The sequence below is a fragment of the Salminus brasiliensis genome, chromosome 10, assembly GCF_030463535.1.
Source record: "Salminus brasiliensis chromosome 10, fSalBra1.hap2, whole genome shotgun sequence".
Lineage (NCBI taxonomy): Eukaryota > Metazoa > Chordata > Actinopteri > Characiformes > Bryconidae > Salminus > Salminus brasiliensis.
Window position 1 is genome coordinate 12068099 of NC_132887.1, and position 24473 is coordinate 12092571.

The following is a 24473-nucleotide window of genomic DNA, read 5'->3' on the forward strand; positions in this document are numbered from 1 at the left end:
TTCCAAAAAAGTAATGCTTTAATAAACTGAAATAAATACAGTGTTATTCGGATGGCAGTTTGAATCCGTTACAGGCATGGGTTATTGCACAGCTCTCCTTTTCAAACTCAATGCCACATTTACATTTAAATAACAGTCGTTTTGGGACACGCTCTGTGTTTCTGGTTAATCAATAACCAGATGTGGAGGACACCTGCTGGACTCTTTGACTGAATGTTACAGAACAGTGTGGAGAACAGAGCGTTCTTTGCTATACTACACCCAAGAGATGAGCCAGACATCAAACATGACCTTCAACATACTGAGATGCCCTGCAAGAAGGTTAATGAGAAATAAAAAGTAGAAAATGTGGCCTAGTTACCATAGTATTCAAAAACAGCAGTTAATGCAATGCATCAAACATCCTCAGAACATTAACAAAAAAACAAGCATGCATCAGAGCAAAGTTCACATCTGCAGTATCGTGCTGAAGCAGAACCCCCAAACACTGTGCCCATATCACTTCTTTAAGGAGGAGACAATTTGGCCCTGTGCTTTGTGTGAAGGCTCAGATCTGAGTGGTCTCAGAAAGCTAGAAGCAGCTCAGTTTATCATCACTGATGCCCAAAATCTTACTGAGAAACTACCAAGAACTTCAGTTACTGTTTCCAATGATTCCATCAGCCAGTTGGGATCACTGGAGCATGCAAAGATTTTGAGGTATGGTCTACAGGGAAATTACAGAAATATGGCCAAAGGAATAACATATCCAAAACAAAAAGCCCTGACATTTCAACAGAAAACAAAATCACAATACAAACGCCTCAGGAAAAATGTACTTGAGTTCATGTGAACATAACGCAGTATATAAAGTACTGGCAAACAGCAAAGCATATCTAGGGGGTCTTAAAAGCCTGTGCAATTTATAGCCGTACAGTACGTGCAAGGTATGGACCTTCATTCATTTCTGTCTCCTATTGCCAACAACAACACTGAGTCATAAATAGCTCTGGTTTATCCAGTGCGGGGGAAAAGCCACGTCAGCTTCCTGGTAGTGGACTGGCCCCATGGTCCTCAGAGGCAGCCTGACCGTTTTTAAAATGTCCACACTACTGCAATTACTAGCTTACTAATACGTAGAGACAAATCTGACAAGAATAATGGGTGTTGTATCAATAAATATAAATATTACATACGATGCAAACTGCAGCCCTTGACTTCAAGTGTTCCAACAGTGGTGCAACAGGGGAACAGATGGTCAACCATGATGAATTCAAGGAATGGTAGAGCTCAATGTTCTCTGGGACCACAAAGACAATGCAGACACAACACAGACTAAACAGGCTTAGACAGCGTCACCCGTTTCTCTGTGCAGACCTAACTTCAACATCTCAAAGGCGCTTTTAAAACACACGACTAAAAGCTTCGACATGAACTAAGACTGGCTCTACGAGCAGCAGGTTTACAGACAGCAGAAACATTGGAAATGTTTGGCCTCCAAGTGGAGTATCACAACGATGAAGGGCTAATCACTATCAATCCCACAGTCATTAACTAAATAGATATAAAATATAGATATATCTCTCTCTCTCTCTTTATTACTATTGGGTCTCAATGTAAACAAAATAGTGCCTGAACATCACACGATGTACAAGGGGGGAAAGGACATGAGAACGCTCTGCCAAATCTCTGAAAGTTTCAGTCATGTACTAGACTATATAGATGATCCTGTCCTAATGCTGTTAACAGCATGCAGCATTTCTGCAAATCAGTTCCTTCCAACTCACTCTTCATTTGGCTCGGTTTAAAAAGGTTATGTACAACAATGAGGGGTAAATTCATTAGAGCTACACAGTAGTTCTAATACTCCAAAGTAACAATGAACCAGGTGTGATTCATGACTTATACTGTAGGCAGATGGTAACAGATTAGGTTTGGCTATTATATTAAAAAAACAAAAAAAAAAAAAACAAAAAAAAAAAAACACACACACACACAACACAATCCAGACAATCAGGACAGCAGCAATTTCCCCTTCTATCTCCAAACAAAGTAGAATTATGCAAGTATTATGCAATTGAATTGAAGGGTTACGCAGAATTAAGAAAATGTTCTATTTTGTTTCACAAGAGCACCATCTGTAGGATGGAATAGTGGAATATGAAAATGCCAATTATTCTTCATCTCCTTGTAGAAAAAGGAAATTGCTTTTTGCTGATGTGTCACACCGAGGCAAGGTTGCTCTTCTCCAATGTGCAATTGGTCTCAAGAGTTAGTGAATCAAGACATCCAGTATTCTCCAGGAATATTAAAGTAAAAACAAGCATCTTAGTCTTAATATTCTGTTTTGCCTCATTAAATAAATAAGCCTACAGCCCACACTGAACATTGCAGTGAACGTTTGCTCAGTGAATGTCCTTCTGTGCACAAACATGTGAACCTTTCCTCCTTTGTAGTCCATGACCATGAAGTTTTCTGTAGCTTGAAAATCCGTGCAAGTAGGTGATATCCAGATGAGAAAGAACAGACATTCATGGGACAGAGAGGTCCAGGCTTTTGCATTAGCATGATCTCGTTAAGGTCAGATCTGTAACCGCTAGGCTTCGGACTAGGCTGCGCCACCACTGCTACATAAGCAATGTGGGCTGGACTGAGGATGATGGGTAGCGGAGATAAATAACAACTCGCCCACTGGTCCCACACAGCACGGCACAGCCCACCATATGCTCGGCAAAGCACAGCAAGATTACGAAACGTTCATAGAGCTATACAGTGCGTATACTCCATGCATCTAGAACTTCCCCCAGTTAAAGGGTTAATAGAAGGGTTGCTGCACAAAGCAAAGGGCAAAATGGGGATCAGTCTTTGTATGACAAAGAAGCATTTGTATGAGAGGCAAAGTGAGAGGAGGAGTGTGCTTGAGAGCTTTCGTACTTTGCGTGTCTCCGCTACTCAGGGTCAGGATTGTCTTGGGGTGTCTGAGAAGAGCTCTGCGATTTGTATATGAAGGTAAGCAAGAACAGGGCCACATCATGGGAGGTCCAGTAGGCTGTGTGTGAGGTGACCGCAGACCAATAGCGGCTCTCCACCAAGCCCTCGCGCAGCTCAAAGTCAATGCGGTGCTCCATTTCCACTGCATCAACAGAAACACTCAGAATTACTGCCATAGAACATAAACATCAGGAAGCTGACTTTTATAGAAGAACTCTTGGCTGCTGATTTAATAGTATGAGGTAATGCTGTTGGATGCTTTTGTCAGAAATCCATCCCATTTTCGGGAAATCCAATAAAATGAAAATACTATACACAGCATAGTGCAATATAAGAAAAACGAAGTGTCAGTGTATGCACACACCTGCAGCATCAATGAAATTGGATGTAGACTGGGACATAGTGGACAAGCCATAGGCTGACTGGCTCTTCTCTTCGCTCTCCACCGCTCCAGAATCCACCCCTGAGGGTTGGCTACTGGAGCGAGAGAAACGGGAGAACAACATTCCGCCAATGCCCTTCCCAATGCTGGCTGCACCTGAACACACAGTAGCACCAAAATTAAGTTTGAATATATCCTGCTAATACAACACTGCACACTAGAGGTATTGTAGCACTGTAATACTACTGTTCTCTTGGTATTATCACATGCTGTCAACAGTTTCGAGTCACCTAATTCATCTAATAGCATTTTAAAGAAATAGTTTAGTCAAATATCTAATTTCCATTCTGCTTTAGTTCTGCACTGTATCAAGCTGTATAGTTGTACTGAAAGTAAAGGGGTAAAGGAGAAACCATTCCTTTCTAATTAACATATTAAAAACAGGAAGGTGAAGGCTATCACTCTCCACTAGATGGCTCTGTTTCCATCTGCTTTTCCAATTCCACTTACAGTTAAAAAAAAAACCAAAAAAACAAACAAACCTGGGAATCTGAAGTTCCAACATTCACCACAAGATGGCAATTTTGTACAAATCAATTGGTAGGACACCAAATGTGCCCTAAGAAGATTTCCATTACCATACAAATACATACAAATAACTTACACATACAAATTATTATACAAGCAACAGAATGTCTCATTCTGTATTTTTCAGACACTTTTACTCATCTTCTTTAGATTGTATGTGTAATTATGCTTTTTGTGTGTTTTTTTTATTTATCATAATCATGACACTGTTCTACTATCAGTATCATGATACAAGGACATCAAGAACACATAACAAGATTGAGTACATTTATGGTATGTGAGTGCAAAAGTTAACAATGACCGTTATACCCAGTATGCTGGCTTTGCCAAGGTTAGTGATGGACTCTCCGTAGTGTCTTCGGGTCATTACAGGTGAGGTGCTGGGGCTGGGGAGGCTCTCTGTGTCTGAAACTGGGTCTTTCACTGGGTTCAGAAATGTAGGTTTTACTTCATCATATGGAGTGGGGTTGGTGGTGTTACACCTGCAGACAAAATTTTAACATTCCTATTTCCACTGCTGAAAATGAACATCATAATCTGTGCAGCTCAATGTTTTTTTTGTTTTTTACATCTGAATTGGAAGCCTGGAAAATGAACTATGAACTGATATAATTCAAACAACGCAAATAAAATCCTTGTTTAACTCACCAGTGTATTTGGACAGGTGCAATATTGCTGTAGTGCTTCAAAACAAGAGGTTCCAATCGATAGGCCTGCCAAGCAATAAACAGATAAATAAACACACACCAACAAACTTGGTGTCCTTCTCCACTCAAAAGGCTGCAAAAAGTAATTCCATATTAAAGATGGATCTCTTACCACTGGGTCTGTGGGATGGAAGATGTTAAAAAGGCGCTTGCAGATAGATTTGGGCATGATGTGGTCCTGGTACCCAGTGTTGCCTGGCCGAATACCTCGCAAGGCCAAGAACACAGCCAGAGGTGAGCCCATACAGAAGTAGTTCTCCACCTGTAGGATGGAAATACAGTGATACTGTAAGCTGAACAATGAACTCCAATGGGTTTTAATTTTTTTGTAAAATGTCTGACTCGAGTTGTGGAAAGGCTTTGCCTGGAGAACCACTGCCCTGTCTAACCATCATCACTAATACTTACTGTTGATGCTTCACTGTGAAACTAGTGATGGTTCAACCATGTGGACTACAGCTTGCATACACAGTTCAGATATATATTTTTTGTGTTTATGATGTTGCGTGATTATACAGTCAAGCAATACTCAACAGACTGCATTGTTGGTTATATTTCTTTGCAAAGATCAGGGCTAGGTTTAATTAACACAATCTTAAACATAATAATAACTCAAGACAATAACAATAATACATAATAACAACAACAAAGAATAATCTTAAAAAATAATAAATAATAATAACAAAGAAAGTGGTCAAGCCAGCATTCAACACTCTCTCAACCAGCTAAGGTGACCTTAGCAATACAATGCTTTTGGAAAACTAGGCCCTGGTTGGTTACATCTGCTTGGCCGCAGAAGGCTTTGTGTTCAGCTGAGGGTTGCAGTATGTTCAGCCCCATCTACATTTCTTGATATAATTAATTAAATAATACATTTAATCTGTTTAATTAAATCTGTTCAAAAGTAAATCCAACACTGTTGGCAGGAAAAATGGGTCAGACATCCTTTATCACATTCTGTGCAAACAGTCACACACATAAGTGGTTTAGAGGTAATGTCTGATTCCTTAGAGACTTTCCATTTCTCTCCTTGTGAAAGTAGAGCTTGTGACATACCTTAAACCTTAGTGCAGGGAGTGCTAGAGGTTTAGAAGCTTCCAGTCCTTGAAGTTTATCCTCTAGTTCTCGTAACCTGCAAAAAGCACAGAGACAGCAAATGTAGTAAAACATACCAAGGATGTCTTTTTAGGAAAGCACTTCCAGAACGTTTCCAGAACATTTTCCAAGACTTTCATGTATGACAGCATACATAGAATGAATAGCCTCTCAATGTAAACTGATTCAAACACATGGTTACTGGATGTTCTAATCACCACTAGGGCTGCACAATATATCACTTCAGCACTGCCATCGCAATGTATGCATGTGAAATAGTCACATCGTGCAATGTGAATTATATCAAACGTCATGCGTCAACTTTGCTGCTTATACAAAACAAAATTCCACACACATCTGCCAAATATAGTTTACGTTACTCCAATCTCGGATATGCAGAGTTCGTTATTAATAACTTGACATGTTGGAATATTGCATTCTAGTAACTTCTGGTGAAATCTGGTAAATATTCTTGTATTTTTACAATTGGCAAAGCCATTTTTTCCCCCAATATCATGCAGCCAGAGTCACCACCTAGTACTATATGAAATGTTTCCTCTATATATCCTTTAGGGTTTTATAAATGTGAGGCTTGTTGGACAGTGTTAAATAAAGGTTATGTAGAAAGAAAGTCAAGTTATGAGTTTGCCATTGCCAATGATGCCATTAAATTAGCAGCAAATAACATGCAGCTAGACTCAATTTAGCTGACTGATGCTATCTAGAAATTAAAAGTCATTCATCAATAACAAAATGTGTATAAGTAACAATGTCACTTCAATATCTATATCAGATATATATATATATCTTCAATATCAGACTTCAATAAATAAAGCATCAGTCCCTAAAGTTTCTGTCCCAGAGACTCAATAGCTCAAAATGTCCAGGATGTCACCAATATTTCCAGGCTATTCTTATCAAATTTCTTATTTTCCTGGAAAAATAGTCCTTACATTTACAGGTTTTCCAGATTTTCCAGGGGACTCCACATAATTATACTTTGGTCTTGCAGTACCTCTGTCGGGTAAGGTGCACTTGCTCCAGCAGGTGTCGCTCTTCGTAGCTCATCCAGCGCATCTCCTCCTCATCAGGCTCCTGCTGCTCCAGCAGGCAGAAGCGCACAGGGTCCCAGCCCGTCATGATGTCATATGTGATCACACAGCCCAGTGAGTGAGATATAATAGATACTTTTCCCCCCTTTTCCTCAAATTCAGGGTTCCGAGAGCAGAACAGGGAGTAAAGGCGGTTGAGTTCCTGGGTCAGCCCTTTAGTGATCTAGAGAGGAGAGAAGTACAGATTGGAACAGATTAAATAAACTTCAGGATCTTTGGCTTTGCAAGTTTAAGAATGTGACAGTAAAGTGTCAGTAAAAGTGACACAGACAGACAGGATAATTCACCTCATCTCTGTAAAGAGGGCTGGTGTAGTACATAATGTCCATGGCACTGCTGTTCAACAGATCTCTCAGCCCTCGCACCTTATCTGGGGTAATGGAGTCGACTGTGTCTGCAGGAGGAGCAGCAGCAGCATCATCAACATGTCAGTGAACACTTCACACACACTCCTCCTTGAAGTGCCTCCTCTGTTCTTAATGATTGCTTTGCTAAACAAAATATCACCAAATACAGAGTAAAGACTGATAATGAAGAGAAAGCAGCTCATAAATAAGCATGCATGTGTACACAGGTGTGGGGAAGGTGGATGCTGCTGCTGGAAAAGCTGGATGAGATGAGAAAGTTAGAATGCGGAATATCAAGTCAGTACCTCCATCCAAGGCCAGTTTGGAGCGCCATTCTACAGGCAGGAACTCAACGTGCTCCTCTGTGTGTTCTGCAAAGTGCTTCTCCTCCATCCTCCTCACAGCTTCCCGCAACCTGATAAGAGACAGACATACACTCATAGTATTTGAATATAACATAATATAATATATCTATCTATATTGTAAACAAAATATTACAACTATCACAGGTAGGATACGTGTTTTATTCCTTCTTAATTGCACATTTTCCATCAGGTTTGCATCCCTGCGCACGATATATGCATGCAGTCAGCATCCTTTATACACTGACCCAGATGTTTGAAAATGAGATACATACAAGGTACACAAACAGACCGCCTATAATCACGTAAAATATGGCCAGCTTGTTGGACAAAGCACGATTTATCTCTCATGTGGATTAAAAAGAAAACTAATGTGCTATAATCTAATTATTAGTGATAACTGGCTAATTTAGTAGGTCTAACAAAAAAAGTGTGTTTTCCATCTCTCTCTCTCTTTTATCGTATGAGCTCTGTATTTTTATAATATTTATAAATAATTTAATAAGCAGTCTTGTGCTTGAGGTGAATTCTTCTGATTAACAATTTTGCGATGCTTACTGTAAACAGCGTTTAATAATAAGGCAGCTGATATGAGCAGTGTATTGAAATAAAAACTATGCCACTGCAAGACTTTTTCAGACTTTCTATTTCAGACAAAGTAAGCTAAAGCGGTGTTAGTACAGGCAGTAAAAGCAATACTATACACTACTCCACCTGGTTGTCTATATGTTTGGTTTGAGCATGTTTAATTGTATTTCATTGTTCAGTGACCTTATGCCATTAACACTCTCATACACACACAAATGTACTTTGCAGTTGGTAAAAGCTCTCAGAGTAAACATACTAATGTTGAAAGGGCAATAGTACAGGGTCACTGGCCTGTAGGTGAATGGTAATGCAGCAAACACACACATACACTCGTGGGTATACACACATACACTGGCTGATAGGGTCCTAAGCGGATCAATGCTCTACACCTGCCTACAGTGTAATATACACTTCTTGTCTGCATTCAACAATCTCATCACACCCCTGGGCTTACACTGATCTGCACTGGATCAAGTGAAGCTGCAGTCATCAGGTATTTAGAGTGTGTATGTAAATGAATGCGAATACTATAGATCCTCACTGTCACACAAAACCTTGTTTCTCCAAAATTGTCAACTTTACAGGAAAAGTAAAAAAACTTGGGATGGAAACTGGAAGTGGGATTTCTATTGGTCCATTTATTATGGCATTTGGACACAATATAAAGGACTGCCAGGCTTAAATAATGGCAAAACTAAACAGCAAAATTGGAGATACAAGGTTTTTGTGGGACACATCACTTGTAATGAAATCTTTCGGACATTATGAGTACCCAAGTGGCTGTAATATGTATGGGTAAAACATTTCAGTCCCATGAATGCCTTTCCCATAGCCATAGCAACAACAGAAAGGCGCTGATGGGGTCCAGGCTACTGGACTGGAGTATAAACGAGAGCCAGCACAAAGACATAGTCACTGGGGCTTGGAGCTTAGGCCTGACAGAAGAGTGGTAGGCAGAGAAAGACTAGGGAAGAAAGGCTGCGACAGTAATCATCTTGGCTCTTTCTTGCAGGAAAACGAGTAATCCAAGTTCCTCCCCAGAGAGAAAGATTAGAGCACGGATTGGTCTACTCTGCCTTCTTAACACCCTAAGCCCCAAACAGAGAGCAGATGTTAAAACACGCTAACTAGCAAACATCACCCACTGCACAGCTTCCTGCCAGCACAGCAGAACGACAACCAGCAGGAGGGATAAGAAACTACACAACAGCTATGCTAACACTATTTATAAACATGCCACTGAAAGTTTTACAAAAGGTACAGAAGGTTCAACATCACTTTTGGTTTTAAAAAAGAACCATTTGACCAGGGTGACTTTTCTTGAGATGTCCCGATCTGATCTGATCCGATCCAGCGGACAGGCATCAGGGCAGATATAGGCGTATATTATAGCAGAGGTTTTCAGCTATTTTAAGCCTGATCCAGTTCAGATTCTTTGTTTTTACCAATGTGTTCTAGCAGAGCGACCTCTGGCATCCATTAGGTGCCAGTTACTGACATTATTCAAAGCCTGCTGCAATGAAGAGGATTGAGGAGTAAGTAGCTTTCTCAGGAGGCAACAAAACAGTTATGAATCTGCTAATGAAAACTTAACATAGTATCTGTTGTGTTGGTGTTCCGAGTGAGTGGCAATACACTAGTCATTACCATGTGGGGCAATGAACTACCAGGTCTTTGACACTTGGATTATTGCTGGTTGACTAATCTACTGCGGAAAAAGCTCCGCTTCAGCAGCAGAACAGCATGCTTCTGTGTTTAACCAGGGCGTCTTAATGAAGAGGAGGAGACTAAAGAATGTAGCTCATTCACATCACTATAAAATAGTTATTTCATATTGGGCAGTGGTGGCTTAGCAGTTAGAACTCCGGGCTATTGATGACAGGGTTGTGGGTTTGATACCCGGGCTCCTTGAGCAAGGCCCTGCAACAACTCTGCTCCCCGGGCATCGCAGCAATGGCAGCCCACTGCTTTGGGCATGTATGCCCACGGACCCACACGTATGTGTGTGTTCACTGCTTGTATGGGTTAAAGGCGGAAACCAAATTTCTGACACACATGGTAAATAGGGTTGTCTTGTCTTGTCGGTAGCTGACAAAAATGAAAGATGCCACTTAAGAGTAATGCTGGGCAATATGACAATATTTTATCGTATCGTGATGAACTTTGTTATCGTGATAACAATATGCTTTTCTATGCATATCAAGAATACTGTTAGTGCTTAATAAACACTGATCAGCTGCAGGTCTTATTACAAACAGTGTAATTGTACTGGTAGATGACGTGCAGCAGATGTTGAATAAAAATCACTGTATTCAGTAAGGGTGAGTATCTGAATAGTAGTTTATAATAATCTGATGTTTTTAGTCTGTGATTACATTGTATTGTAATAAATATTGTGTATCGTGAAAAAAGTCAAATATCATGATGTAGTATGATCAGGGAGGTCAGTCTAACTGCATGATATTAAATACCATAAAATCACAATGGTAAGAACAAAGGGATTTTTCTATTACTGAGTAGCACATCTTACCTAAACTGTGTGGCGGTATTATCTATACAAACACAAAGATCATATCCGAAGAAATCATGTTGTGTCTTGTAAAGACAACAGCACAACCCACATCTCAGAGAAAGAGTCTGTTATGTGCTGGCGAGAACCGCCTGGACTCTGGTAAACAGGTCAATTATCCTCAACTGAAAAGACTTCATTTCAAAGGTCAGTTTTGGGGAAGCTAATGAAACACACAAACACAAAAGGAGAGGAGACACAAAGCAGAGCTACAGGTGGTTATAACAAAGTGCACACAGGAGAGAAATGTTTAGAATAGCTCAGTCCACAAACCAACAGCCTAAGGTAAAGGCCAGCTATGCTGTTGTTTTTGAGCAAAGAGGGGGGGGGGGTGTCCATAAAGTTAGGAGCATTAAGAGGCAAAAGGAAATAACTGCTATTAGGCTCACTGAACATGTCTTTGTTTAGTGATTAAACAGTCCACAACGTGTAAGTAGCCAAGATCCATAGAAGGATGCCACATATTTGGACCAGCTTGAACCAACTCATTGTTCATAAAATCCTTCACAGATTGTACATTTTGAGAACAACTGGTCATTACAGACCTACGCAAAACACATTCCACACAAATCTCTCTGACTGTAACCTGACAGACTGGTCCCACGCATGCCAAGACTTGACAAGCAAGGTGTTCATAGCTCATGAGCGAACACCATTCACATGAATATGTACAATACTAAGTGGTCAAATGGGGAACAGAGAATTCACTAGTCTAACAGTTAAGACTGTGAATATGTAGTTATTCAGAGCTAACATACAAGAGCATGTAATGCAAACAGCAAAAGCATAAGGATGACATATTGTACATAAGCAGTGATACACTCACATAACGCCATCATTGTATCATAATTTTGTGTTTTAATTTCTGCCATTTTTTACTTTTTTTGACATAATTTGAATCTAGAAGTATTTGGACCAATAGAAGTGCTCCAAAGTTACTTGGATAAAATATTTTTACAATGACATCTGTTGAAAGCTAGGAAGGTTATTCATTCTATATACTGCATCTGCAAAGGGGCATTTTTTGTGCACCTGACATAAAATTAAATAACGAAAAGATCAAATTAGTGCCATGTAAGATCCTGGTCATACCGCATAAGCAATCCGGGAAATCATGGTCATAGTCACAGTCATGGTCCAAAAAAGTCCATTGCAACCTCGGTCATTGTTTCAACAGTACATTTGTTTCAGTTAAACATCCCAGAATAGCCTAAACCCTCTCTGTCCATCTCATTCTTGAGGACAGAATATACATGACATTATGTTGTGTCAACATCATTTGCACACAGTGTCCTTGACAAGTCAGGTCTACTTACATGGCTGTGTTCTTAATGATGCGATCTTTATCCATTTTCTGTCCAATGCCATGCACCACAAAGACAATATGCGTTGTCTGAGGGGGCTTGTCTTCCAGAGAGGCCTCCTCCACATATCCTCGATGGAGCCTGGTGCCACTGCTGGAGGCTGTCACAAAAAAAAGCATGAGGAAGTGATTTTAATTCAAACGCTGCTCCACAGGGGAAACCTACCGATGTTTCCAAATGTGGCTTAGGTTATTATAAACTCTATCCAGTGCTCATTATTCTCACCAAAAGTTCAGACGAGGGCAATATCTATTGCACTGGGGTAATTCCAATGTGTTGTAGGCAGCCAGAAAATGTAGGCAGACTGATCATATAAATGGCACCTTAATTCTGGGCCACACGCCTATAGTCTAGCATGCTAAATTACTACATGGTCTTAAGTGACCGCAAGCCAACAAAGGGATTTGGTGGCCATCTGGGGGATTGGTTTGTGTGTCAGTAGCGGAGACCGTGCAAAAGGCTGCCAGATCCCTGAATAGTGTGGAAGCAGTGGGAAGCAGGATGTGCGGTTGAGTGGAGAGCTGAGCTCAGTTGGAACACGTTGGTGCAGGTGTAAACACTGACCTTTCGAGAAGCCTAGCTTCTGGGTGACAGTGCGGGCAATCTTTGAGGTGGTGGCATCACTGTACAGATACACCTCGTCAACACTGTGCCAGTCGACGTGGCTTCGACTCAGTTTCAGGCTGTGGACGGCTGTGGCGCAGGGAGAGTACACGAGGAAGAAGGGGAGTGAAAGCCAGACAAATGGAGGGTGGCGAGGGAAATGGACAAAGATGAGAGATTAAACAATTTACCCAACTCACATAGCATGCACACCTGTCATACGGTCAATTTTCAGTAAAAAAAAAAAGAAAGGACATTAGAGTAGAAGAAGCAGCTATGGTCTACTCAATGTCCTGATATTTCAATTCATAGTTGCACTGCCCACTGTAGGGACAGGGCTTTGTTTTAGAGGGTTCACAGGAACACAGACCTTAACACAGACAGAAACACCTTAAATTCCAAAAGCATGTCCAGTTATGGGAAAATATGGAATTGCACATAAGGATTTGGTGGCAGCGGCTCCAATTAGTCTGCAGACATCAGAAAGTTATGCTTATATGTTTATGACCACTAAGACAGATGGTCCTTTACTCAAGCCCCTTTAGGTAGATATTTCTACGCTTCAAGGAGCAACACACTACATTTACATGAGTAATGCCCTACATGGCTTTGATTTGCAAGAAACAAATAACTGACGTGCCTTAAGAACAGAAACTCATTCCAGGGCACTGGTTCTGTTTATTCAGGTCTGGAATTCACGGCTAACAGGAACCTGACCGGGTCCAATTTCAGCCTTAGTGTGCCAGGTGGCAGGAACAGTGCAACTAGGAACTGAAATATCACACGAGAGGGAACTGAAAAGCAGTCATTAACTCTTTCTCAGAAAAACAGAGACATGAATAATAAAGGATACTGGAAGAGTGAACTGTATGAACAAATCTTTGAGGAGGTGTGAAGGTGACTCTGGGTTCTCAGCTTGCACTGGAAGGAAGCACAGACACCAGACGGCCTGCACTCGGAGTCATTCAACCGAGATTAAACACAAACACCAGAGCTCCGGCCAAAGACACTATAAGGGACAGATGTTTTCATTTCCACGTGACTACTCTAGGCTCGCCACACTGGACGAGTTAAATGGACCTTGAGAAATCAGTCTATTGCATGTAAATGTGTGATCTATTCTCTGAGATTAAAATATACAGAGAAAGCTCAGGGCTACTAAGAAGTTTCTAAGACAAAAATAAGCAGCATAGCTTTTGCATGTCAGCACTTTCGGGGGACGTACTGTTCTAGTTGTGTCCTTCATTAAAGGTGTGCAAAGCACACCAGGCTGATGTGTGTGTGTGCATGTATGTGTGTGTGTCTTTCTATTCAGATCGCATCAATGCTGGTGTCTCTGGCTCAGAAAGAACTAAATCAAACGGGCCCTGCAGACCATTTAGCATGGGCGTCACGGTGCCGGTGTCAGGCACTCTCCTCTTCTTGGTGTGGAGATTAGAAGTGGGCCCTGTGCAGGGGCTTGAGTGAGGACTTGGCTCAAAGAATGGGTCCCTTTTTTAACTAAAGGCATCTGAGAAAAGGAATGTGGCACTTTTTTTGGGACAGTCACATGCTTTACTGAACAGAAATACATGTGTCACAGACTCTATTGGTCTGTCCCCAGCTCAGCTTTCCACCTATACAAACCCATCCATGAATCCAGTTCCGGAAAATGTTATGAGGTTCAATTAGAGTTTCAACCAAGATCAATTCATCAATCAGTCAATTTCATGTTCACTTATCACACCAGACTACACAGAAAACACTTTCCACCCCCACCAAATCAAATCAAATCTACAAATTCAGAAAGAAACTCAAAAATATCTGTATGTCAAAGCAAAGATCAGACATACAGGATACTGAGCACACCTCACCACACATCTAGAAGACTGTAAAACAGGATGTTCTGAGGGAACGGTGCGGCTAAACAGTTGGGTAGCCTCAGCATGCATGTAAGAGTACACATCAATATGAGGAGAGAACTAATCCCATTTTACAGACACAACAGGGCACATGAAGGTCAAACATGCGTCTGAAAATCTCAGATTTTCAGAATACAATTGAACAGAGCCATCTGCATTGTCAAGTACATACAGATGTATTGTTTTCCTGTATTTTTGAAAGCATGTTTGACTCCAGTTAAATGCTAGGCAGTGAAAGTCTAGACTATGAGCACAGGATCAAAGCAAAGAGGAGACGCAACAATGATCTAGAGAGGTAAGAGGTTTAGCAGGGGTTTCCCCAGCATGGCCAGGGAGAGTAGGGAATCAGAGGTCTCGCTTTGTTTCTGATGAGAGTATTACGCCACTAAACCAGGGCAAAGCTTCTTTGCACCAATTAATGCTGGGAGCGTAACAGAATGGGCTATTGTCTGAACCCTTGGTGCTATGTGCTTGTCTTTGTTCACATGGGAAATTTACAGTACATCAATTACATTAATAAAAAACCTCAGCGGGCCTAGGACAAATCAGAGGAATGTAATTTAAGCAAAAGTCCTAGCCCCTGAGAGATTACCAGAAGAATGTTTCAGTAGTTCTGAAGGGAAGGAATGACCTCCCCCAAATCTGTAAATGATTACACCCAAGTTTACTCCACTTTCCCAGTGTACACAATATATACTGCTGTATCCAGTACATATATGACCAAATGTAAAACTATTTTTTCAACAAATCCTAATGCATAGTTACTCTGACTTTTAAAACAGTCAAAAAATCAATAATCCATTAATGTGACCATGTCAAAAGTTTACACAGTTTACGGTAAGCAGAAATTAAAGCTTGCAAACACTTTTTTAATAGACAGAATTTCCATTCATTTTTTCTCCATTCCAGACGCTTCTCTGCTCTCGTCAGGTGGTTCTGGTGTACATTTTGGATCATGGTCTTTTCAGCTCAGCCTTTTGCATCCAGGATTTGCTGGCATTTTGTGGAATTCCTCTTCCTTCTTCCTGTGCAATACTGCAAGTGCCATTGGTGGCTATGGAAAGCATGACAGACCCACCCCAATGCTTCAAAGTTGGCAATGTGTTCTTTTCATGAGAAGCAGTTCCTTTTATCCTTTAAATGTGGGTTTGCAGATTTTGATAGACAAAGTTGAAGACCTCAATTACTTCAGGAAGTTGTTTAAGGAGAAGCCTGTGTTTGACTGTCAGCTTGGAAATTTGATTTATATGACAGTTCCAAATTATAACTGGTGATGTGCCTTTAATAATCAAGGTCAGAGGCCTTGGTTACATAAAAACAAAGCCATTGTAAAGCTTAGGGCGTCCAAACTTTTGCAGAGTAACTGTGCATTACAATTCATGGAAAAAAATGTGTTTTATGTTTAATTATCAACTATAACTATAATGGTGTAGAGGGTCAGAGTTCAATGTATGAAGCAGGATGAGGAGCCCAAATGGTGCTTCTCATGATTTACAGAGTTTGCTATGTTTGGTGGCACTTTTATAAATAGGTTAAACAGACTATGTCCTCTGGTAGACAAATCACTTCATCCTGCGCATTAGCACCATGCTCTTCCTGGTCTAGGAAGAAGACACCTACATATGATATGATATATGTGAGGATGTGGGGGTTCCTCATAAACCCAAGACAGTATCCAACAAAATAACAAACTTTAAATCACAGGGAATACCAACTCTACTGCAGCAAACATGTCCAGGTATTAGATCTAAAACTAGGCCAGACTCCTCAGGCCAGTGCTTTAGTTGTTCACTACAACATCTAAATGATTATTTAGAAGTTAAGGTCCTGAAACCATATGAATCTTGGCCAAGTACTACAAAAACTTGACCCAGCCCAATGTGTATGAGAGTTCTAAGCACTAGGCCAAGCTGTAGAGGAGCATGACTGTATCTAGGCCTTGTTCTAGAGCTAGCAGGCTCACCTAAAGGGCAAAGGAGAAAGTCCAATCAAAAGATAAGATCCAAGGGGAGCTGTAGGCAAAGACGCTGGGATTACAATACCTTGGCAACGCTTTCGCTTGTGACTTTTAGCACTCGTCTGATATCCACTCCATTTGAACAGAAAGGGGAGGTAGAAAGGAGGGAAGTGGGAGAGAGCTAACAAACCAAAAACAGTAAGTGGTCATGGTAATGCCAGGTGTCACCACTGTAACACTCTGAACTTCTGCAATATAATACCTGGGAACGTCTTGCAGAATAAGTGCTACTTTTAATTCCTACTTAAACAGAGCAATCATGTAGTACCTAGATTTGGCATTAGCTTGTTCTCATAGGAATACATCATGCTCTTATGATGTTACGTTATTATTATTATATCAAGACGTGTACTGTTTGTTTTTTGTTTATAATCTCAGTCCAAAATACAGGGTAACCCAATCTGTTTAGACTATGTTAATCATGGAGCACAGACCAGGATGGTGTATTAGGGGAAATGAATGGTATAAATGTGTTAGCCCCAAAGAGAACTTTGCTGCTGACCAGACAGCTGTCATTTTAATGAATGAAAGCATTTGAAGTGACATCTATGTCTATATGGTACAATTGTGTTTAATGAGGATAATCCTTCAGCTAGATCAAGATGATTTAAAATTGAGACGCAATGACACAATAAACACACACATAACACAGTATTAATCACTGTAAAAGACAGTCAGAAAATCATTACAATAACTATTAATTAACCTTGTTAAAGATTCAGTTAGGGCTGCACAATATATCCTTTCAGCATCACCATCCCAAAGTGCACATGCACAATAGTCCCACTGCAAGACGTGCATTGTCATGTAAAGCAAATTACATCATACATGTCATGCTACAACTTTCTTGACACAAAAGGAAAATTCACATTGTTCTAATTTTCCAGATATCTTCTAAACAGAATTTATTTTACTCCATCTGTAGACACACAGAGTTCATGATTCCGGAAAATTCCTGGATTTTTAATTTAGCATGTCAATTTTTTCCAATATCATGCAGCCCTATTGTAAAGAATTGAAATAATCTGTTTACTATGTAACAGAAATGTACTCATTTCTAACACTGAACATGTTAAAACGAATATGTCATACAAAATGTTAACAATTAATCAGCTATTAATCAGTAAAAGGCATTTTTGAGTGGAGTAGAGAGCAAGCCCTTGTTGTGTGGTTGTTTTACCCAATTTCCCATTGTCCCCTTTTTTGCATTCTCTCACACACACTCACACACAAACAGACACATCCCTGCACTCAATACAAATCACAGAAATAATTCCTCTGCAAGCAGTGATACATCATTAAAATATAATCATTATAATCATAATCATAATCATTACATCCAACAACTATGTCCTGAAACTGACCACAGAGTGAGCGAAGGGTAGCAGTGCTTCAGGTATGTCCCCAACACGCAAGTCACCCATGCCACATGAGCTCACATCACACCAGGCACCAGGCTTCATCTCTCAGCTGTTATGCAGCTTTTGAATGTGGGTGTAGTTTCAAGACCATGAACTCCACTCCACTTCACTCATTAAAGAGGGACATTTCTGACTTTTCTGAACTTTATCCTGATTGAATTTAAGAACCAAACTAACATTATTATTCTGCATTAGGCAGCTCAGACTGTAAACAGGGCACACAATCAGCACAATGAGAGTAATCATCCATGACAACAGGATGCATTACCTCCTTCATACTGAGAGACATATGATAGTGCCTTAAAACTACATCCTTGACAAGCTACTATTATTGTCCATTAGGTGTAGGCTCAGAAGAAGCCATCAGACTAGCAAATTACAGCAGTGCTTCTTTCAGCTGAGAAGAAGAGACAGACTTGCTGAAAGCATCAGTGGAGCATGAACAGGGAGAGACACAGAGCTCTGGGCAATTTAACGGGCCATCAGCAACAGTCAATATCTCGACTTCGCAACCAAAAAAACTAAATAATAATATTAATAATGTGTCTATGTGTCTTTCTGTGGGGTAGTAGTGTTTGAGTAGTTTGAGCACAATAGATTATTTTGTCTTTTAATTAATAACGCTAGTAGCTCAGCACTGGTAACTGCTGATACTCTTTCAATACAATTTCAATTTCGTATCAGTAGGAGTATGTTTTTTTCCTCAGTCCTTGGAATCAGGGTTAAAAAGTGCTAAATTTAAAAGACACTGTGCTGCTCAGGTGGTGAAAACTCAATTTCAAGCAAAGATTGCTCAATACTAGTCAAGCAAACCCAATCCATGACACTACCAAAAGAATGGAACATACTACTCTTATTCAAGCATTCCTTGTGTTATCTCACTATGGACACGCCACCCTGCGTACTGCTCAGAAGCCCCCATTTCAACACGCCAGCTGCTATATGTCGTCAGGAAGAAGTCGCCACTCCTCTCTAATTAATGGCTGACACACGGTCATATAGAGGCTGTTTAGACTTTGCATTAAAATGCGTTTCATACCATATTCATATAGTATCTGCATGTACTTTGGCCAGATTCTCCCTCCAGGGAAGGAGAAAAATATTCCAGCATTTCTCACAGTAATAATTAACTTATTATTAACAGTAAAGTTGACTTTTATGATGGGTGTGTTTCTGCGTATGTGAAAACATATCCGGACAAGTGTAAACCTAACACATTTACACTTGTGTTAGATCTGGTTGGGGTCTCTTAAATGCTGTCTCTGATCACCTCTGAATCAGGTGTGGTCTTATTGTAATCTGATCACAGTGCGTCCTGGGCATGTTTACATGTGGCTTTTCCTGTGGTCAAGATAAAAACAAGCGTGGTCCGATATTTAAAAATGTATGTTAATCAAAGGTGTTGGCCGCTAAACATGGAGAAGGGGTGCTCCTTCACAACACATTCATCATAGCATAGCATGAAATAAGGGTTTCTGAGGACAATGCAGTGAGGCGCATTCCCCACTCAGAGAATTAGGTTATGCTTATATCATAAAGTTTCTATGGACAACCAATCATCCACAACAAACGTTTTTTCCCCCCTTTATGTACTGGATATAGCTGCATATACTATATATGAGTATATGTATTTGGCAGCACCTTGGCTTAGACTATAGGACAATACCTACGGCAGCTGTATTTGGAATTCTGTCCTTGTCTGGCAGCAATGCAATTACGGAATGAGCATTATGTTTCAGACCGCATAAGGGACAAAGTGTGCCATCAAGCCTCTGCCTCTGTCAGTGGAAGTATTTAAAGCTCCAGTCAGGATCAGGATTGACTGCAAGTTTCTATGAGGTCTTTTGGTTATTTCACAACCAGAAGATTTATATAACAGAACTTTCATAAAATAAGGGGTCTGCCAAAATATATTTACTAAAATAAAGGCCTGCCTGAATATCTAAAGAGTAAGGTCACATCTTTCCCCTTTGTACACAACCAATTCTTTAACATGTACCTTTAGACTGCTTGACAGTGACATAAAACCAACAGTTTACATTTAGCTCTGTGGCTAACCTAATGGCTCCCACAAGCTCATGTTACAGGCACACCCATCTGCTTTGCCCCAATGCTAGAATCTGACAGACTGGAACAGATGAACAACACTGCAGGCCTGTATGTTACAAACGTGGACACAGTATGAGCCCAAGAGATGCGGAAAAAATTATCAGACAAAATAACCATAGCACTCCCTGAGAGGCCCAATGAAGCTGTTAACTGACCCCTTTCTTGTGATTAAGCTTGCCGACATCAAAAGCAATTACTGCCATGGAATTAGGTGAGCGAGATTTAACTGCAAAGGTCTCCTGGTACCTCCAGGCACTGCTCAAATAAATGAATCGTGTGAGCCTATGAATACTCTGTGTGTGTGCGCGTAACAGAGAAAAAGTTTCAAAAATAGGGACTTTCCACACGCCCTCAGTTCCCCATGGCTCCTATCACCCTCACTTCCCTTAATAGAGGAGGAAAAATGACTGGTTACTTTGCTGAAGTGCAGCTCCTTAGAAAACACATCTTAAAAATAGCTTAGCTTGACAGCGAAGGCACAAGAGGAGGACGTCCACTTTCCCACCCTCTGAAATGACGTAGCTTAAATGATAGACACTTCAGCATATATGGCCTCCTGCATCCATTTAATATGCTTTACAAGTCTGAGATCTGCAAAACCTGCATGCATTACAATCATATTATATAATAACTAACTACAAAACAATATCTACAACCTTTGCTTCTTCTTCCAAAGAATGCAGTGCCAAAACCTGGGGCATGGCGACTGCTTCACAAACAAGTCCCACTGTGTGCACTGCAGCAGTGATGCATTAGCGCGGCAACATACCAGCCATATGTCTTCTGCTACATTAGTCCCTTGTTGGCCGATGGGGAGGCTTTGTTCGAGCACAGCGAGCTCTGTTTTCTGCTGCTCAAATGGCTGTAGGTGCTGGTCAGCACTCCATATAAGAGGCACAAAAAGATATTCTTCTATCATACTAGTTTAATTCAATATTGGCCTCTATTCAATCTAATCAATTAATAGATGGATAAAATAAGGCTTTGGTGGGATTCAGCGGTGCGAAAAGAACCGCCTACATTAAATGATGCTTCAGTGTGTGAAAATGAACAGCATCACGCCCTTCAAATAGGAATGAATCATAACCGGTAAATATATATGTACAAGAGACTGACTGCGTAGACAAGAAAGGCTTGCAATTATACCCTCTACCCTTGACATGACTGTGGGGAAGACCAAGCCTTTGAAATACCATGTAGAGGCAACACTCACACTTCCTTATTCAAAGCATCCTATAGCTGCAGAGAGAGTAGACATGACTAAGAATGCACACAGCCTACAATGATGAAATGACTACACGTTTATCCACACAAAGGACATTATACAGGACATGCCTTTACATCATGTCAACTCAGAAGGCCATCACCCTATAAAAAGATTTAACTGTAAGCAGCACCCCACCTCCCTCAAATGGGGCACTATGAAATATACTTCAAGACCACCCAAGCTTGAGCACTGCACAGCAAGATATACATCCCTAATAAACTCAATGCAGGTTCCACTGAGGAATAAATCATTAAGACTATTTCACCTCACCGATCCACAGCACGGCTCAGATGTTTGTCAGTAAATGGCTCTATGCACTTTAACTTCCCATGGCACTAAGAAAGGTCTGAGTATATTACTTTAATGTCATTATCAGCCTTTTGTTTGAGTCCATAACTAATCCAGACAACATTTACCCAAATCTCATTTTACATTTGTCTTCACAACACAACATACAAGACCACCCAGCTCGAAATATGTTGATACCCTTGGGTAAATGGGGACAGGGAATGTTCTTAGTCAAACACACAGAGAAGGAAATGCTCTCTTTCCCTTACTATCAATCTCCAAAAATGTGTTAATGCGTCATCTAGGCATTGTCTTACCATCTTTGGTGTCGACTGTCTTGACCACCACGTCATTCTCAAAACTGTCTTGCATCTGTTGGCCTCGGAAGGAGATTAGATGCTCTTTCTCAATGAGGTCACTTTCATCCTCCTCCATGGGCATCCACGTGCCATCGATAAACCACTGGCCCCTCATCACAGGGATGCGATCCTGTTCTGTAGGAATGACAGGCATCTTAGAAACTTCACACAGCAGAAAGTGACAACATAGCCGGTCTCATCAAGGCTCACAAGGAATGCAATGTTTTCAAAAAAGCCTAAGTCATGCTAAAAACCTTCTTTTTAACCTGAGTTTACTCAAAATGTCTTACGCACCTCACACGAACAGGTCACATCGCAAGCATGTACTACTCTCAAAGAGCCAGAAAGGCCTGATTGAGGCCTGCGTGGTCCCTAGATAACCTTTAACCTTGTGTGTGTTATTTCAATGTTATTATTAATAAATATATACATTTTTAAGGTGCAATAACAGACATCAATGAACGTTTGTGACCTTTTAAACTCGATCCTGGAATTGCCCACTAATCTCAATGGTCAGTATGCCAGTGGAGCAAAGCTCTTAAACCCAGAGATTATGGACACCATACAGCATCTGGCGGAAGCGCATACAGCCAAAGCACTTCAATACTAAGGTGTTTTTGTACAGCCTATATTTTTAAACACAATGGTAATTCATGTAGATTTTCTGACATTATATCATATCAGAAAATCTACAAACACTGGATAGAGTCCAAAGAGCTGAGATAATTACCACAAAATCACCTGATTTCACAATTTAGTTAGAAAAGACTTTACATTATAAAAAAAAATCTTTGCATAATGTAGTGGAGTAAGAATGGAAAGCTGGAAAATGCATTTATTTTCTGTAAGTGCTGAAAACCAGTGGTTGGTAGTGGACTCAGACCTTTGGACTCTCTTTGCAGATGGGCCAGGGAGAAGAGCTGAGCATTAATACTCACGATTCCAGTACACAGGATAACACTCCTTCTCCCTGACATCCACCTGATAGAGCCCTCCTCTGACACACACAGACTCGACGCTGATGCCGATGTCCACATCACTTTCCTCGGCTGATTCAGGTGTCTCTACAGAGGCACCCTCCCCTTGCCCCACGGCCGACCCTGGCCCACACATCCCCACCCCGTGCAGCACTTCGGTGGCGTCTCCTTCTTCACTCCCAGCAGCTGAAGCGCCTTCCTGGCCCTGACCCTGACCCTGATCGAGCTCCACAGGATTTAGTTCACAGAACTTGCGGTACATTAGCTCGATCTTGAGAGAATCGTGTCCTACAAAGGGCTTCCACGTCTTTTTGTCCTCTTTATAAAACCACCGGACCTCCTCCGGCCCAAGTTCCGTAACCACCTCCAGACGGTGCCTGGAGGAAGAGCAGCCGGAGCGGTTTCTCTTCCTGCTTTCCAGCGGACTGACATTCCCGTCGCTCTCGCTGTAGTGCAGGAGGTGATCGGAGGTGTTGGAGGCTAGGTGGTAGGCTGCTGCGGCGGCTGCGGCGGCGGCGGCTGCGGCGTCGGAGACGTCCTCGTTGGCAGAGCTCGGGCTAGGGTAGCCCGTGTATGGCTCTTCCAGGCCCGGGGTCGCACCGTCCGCTGTTGCAGCAGCCGCAGCGCGGTGGCGGCTGCGTAGTAGCGGCGGCAGGTGCCTCTCCACGCCCGCCTGAACTGCCTGCATCCCCCTGCCGATGGATTCGTCGTAGCAGCAGACGAACACATCGTTGGCGAGGTCCCAGTCGCTGCTGCTGAGAGAGGAGCCTCGGTTCTCGGGACTCTGCGGCGGGCTGATGAAAGGCGTCTTGCTCGTAAAACTGCTCATTACTAGCTAACGTAGCTCCCTATCCCAACAGGAGCCAGCGGCCTCTTAGCTACCGCTACGAAGGTCCAGTACGCGGTCATAAGCTCCAGTTAGCACGAGGGCACTAGCTAGCTAGTTATATTTCACACAGAGCCAATCAATACAGCTCAAAACAGTCCAATAACGCTGTAGCTAAACTTCCCTCGACGTTAAAATGTAGAAACCGTGCCATGCTAGCAGGCTAGGCTTTCAAACCGACCGTTAAAATCTGTCAGACTGAAAATCTGCCCCTCTCTCTCTCCCCCCGCACTGACCGACCACCTCCACCTACAGCCGTGACCCTGGAACCTTCTCTGGCGGAACTTTCTTGCTTTTGCCCCGCTCCTGTGGCTGTTATTTGCCCTCATTGAGAGCTCCTGCCCCGCTCCCAGTCCGACTTCATTCGCGAATCTCCGTCGTTTCCAAAACAGCTCGCCGGCTCGCGCTGGCACGAGCGCGTAATCCATCCGGCTACGTCACGGCGTACGCAAGCCCAGCTCTCTCTGTTTGTTCCCAACGGGCGCGCGCCACGCGCGTTCTCGCAGCCACAGGTGGGGACAGAGAGGGAGTCTATTAATAGGCAGGATTATTACATGTTGA

The 24473-nt window shown here is 41.6% G+C and overlaps 1 protein-coding gene across 1 annotated transcript; it reads right to left on the reverse strand.

Moving 5' to 3' along the window:
* On the reverse strand, positions 1 to 24298 carry ddhd1a (DDHD domain containing 1a). Its single transcript, XM_072689229.1, has 13 exons — positions 22988 to 24298; positions 22008 to 22184; positions 12649 to 12777; positions 12037 to 12184; positions 7507 to 7616; positions 7142 to 7248; positions 6758 to 7017; positions 5704 to 5779; positions 4760 to 4909; positions 4589 to 4653; positions 4250 to 4422; positions 3335 to 3508; positions 1 to 3112 (listed from the first exon to the last, which is right to left on the reverse strand). The coding sequence occupies exons 1-13, from the start codon at positions 23853 to 23855 to the stop codon at positions 2928 to 2930; spliced, it is 2622 nt and encodes an 873-aa protein (XP_072545330.1). The 5' UTR covers positions 23856 to 24298; the 3' UTR covers positions 1 to 2927.
* Between the last annotated feature and the right edge of the window lie 175 nt (positions 24299 to 24473).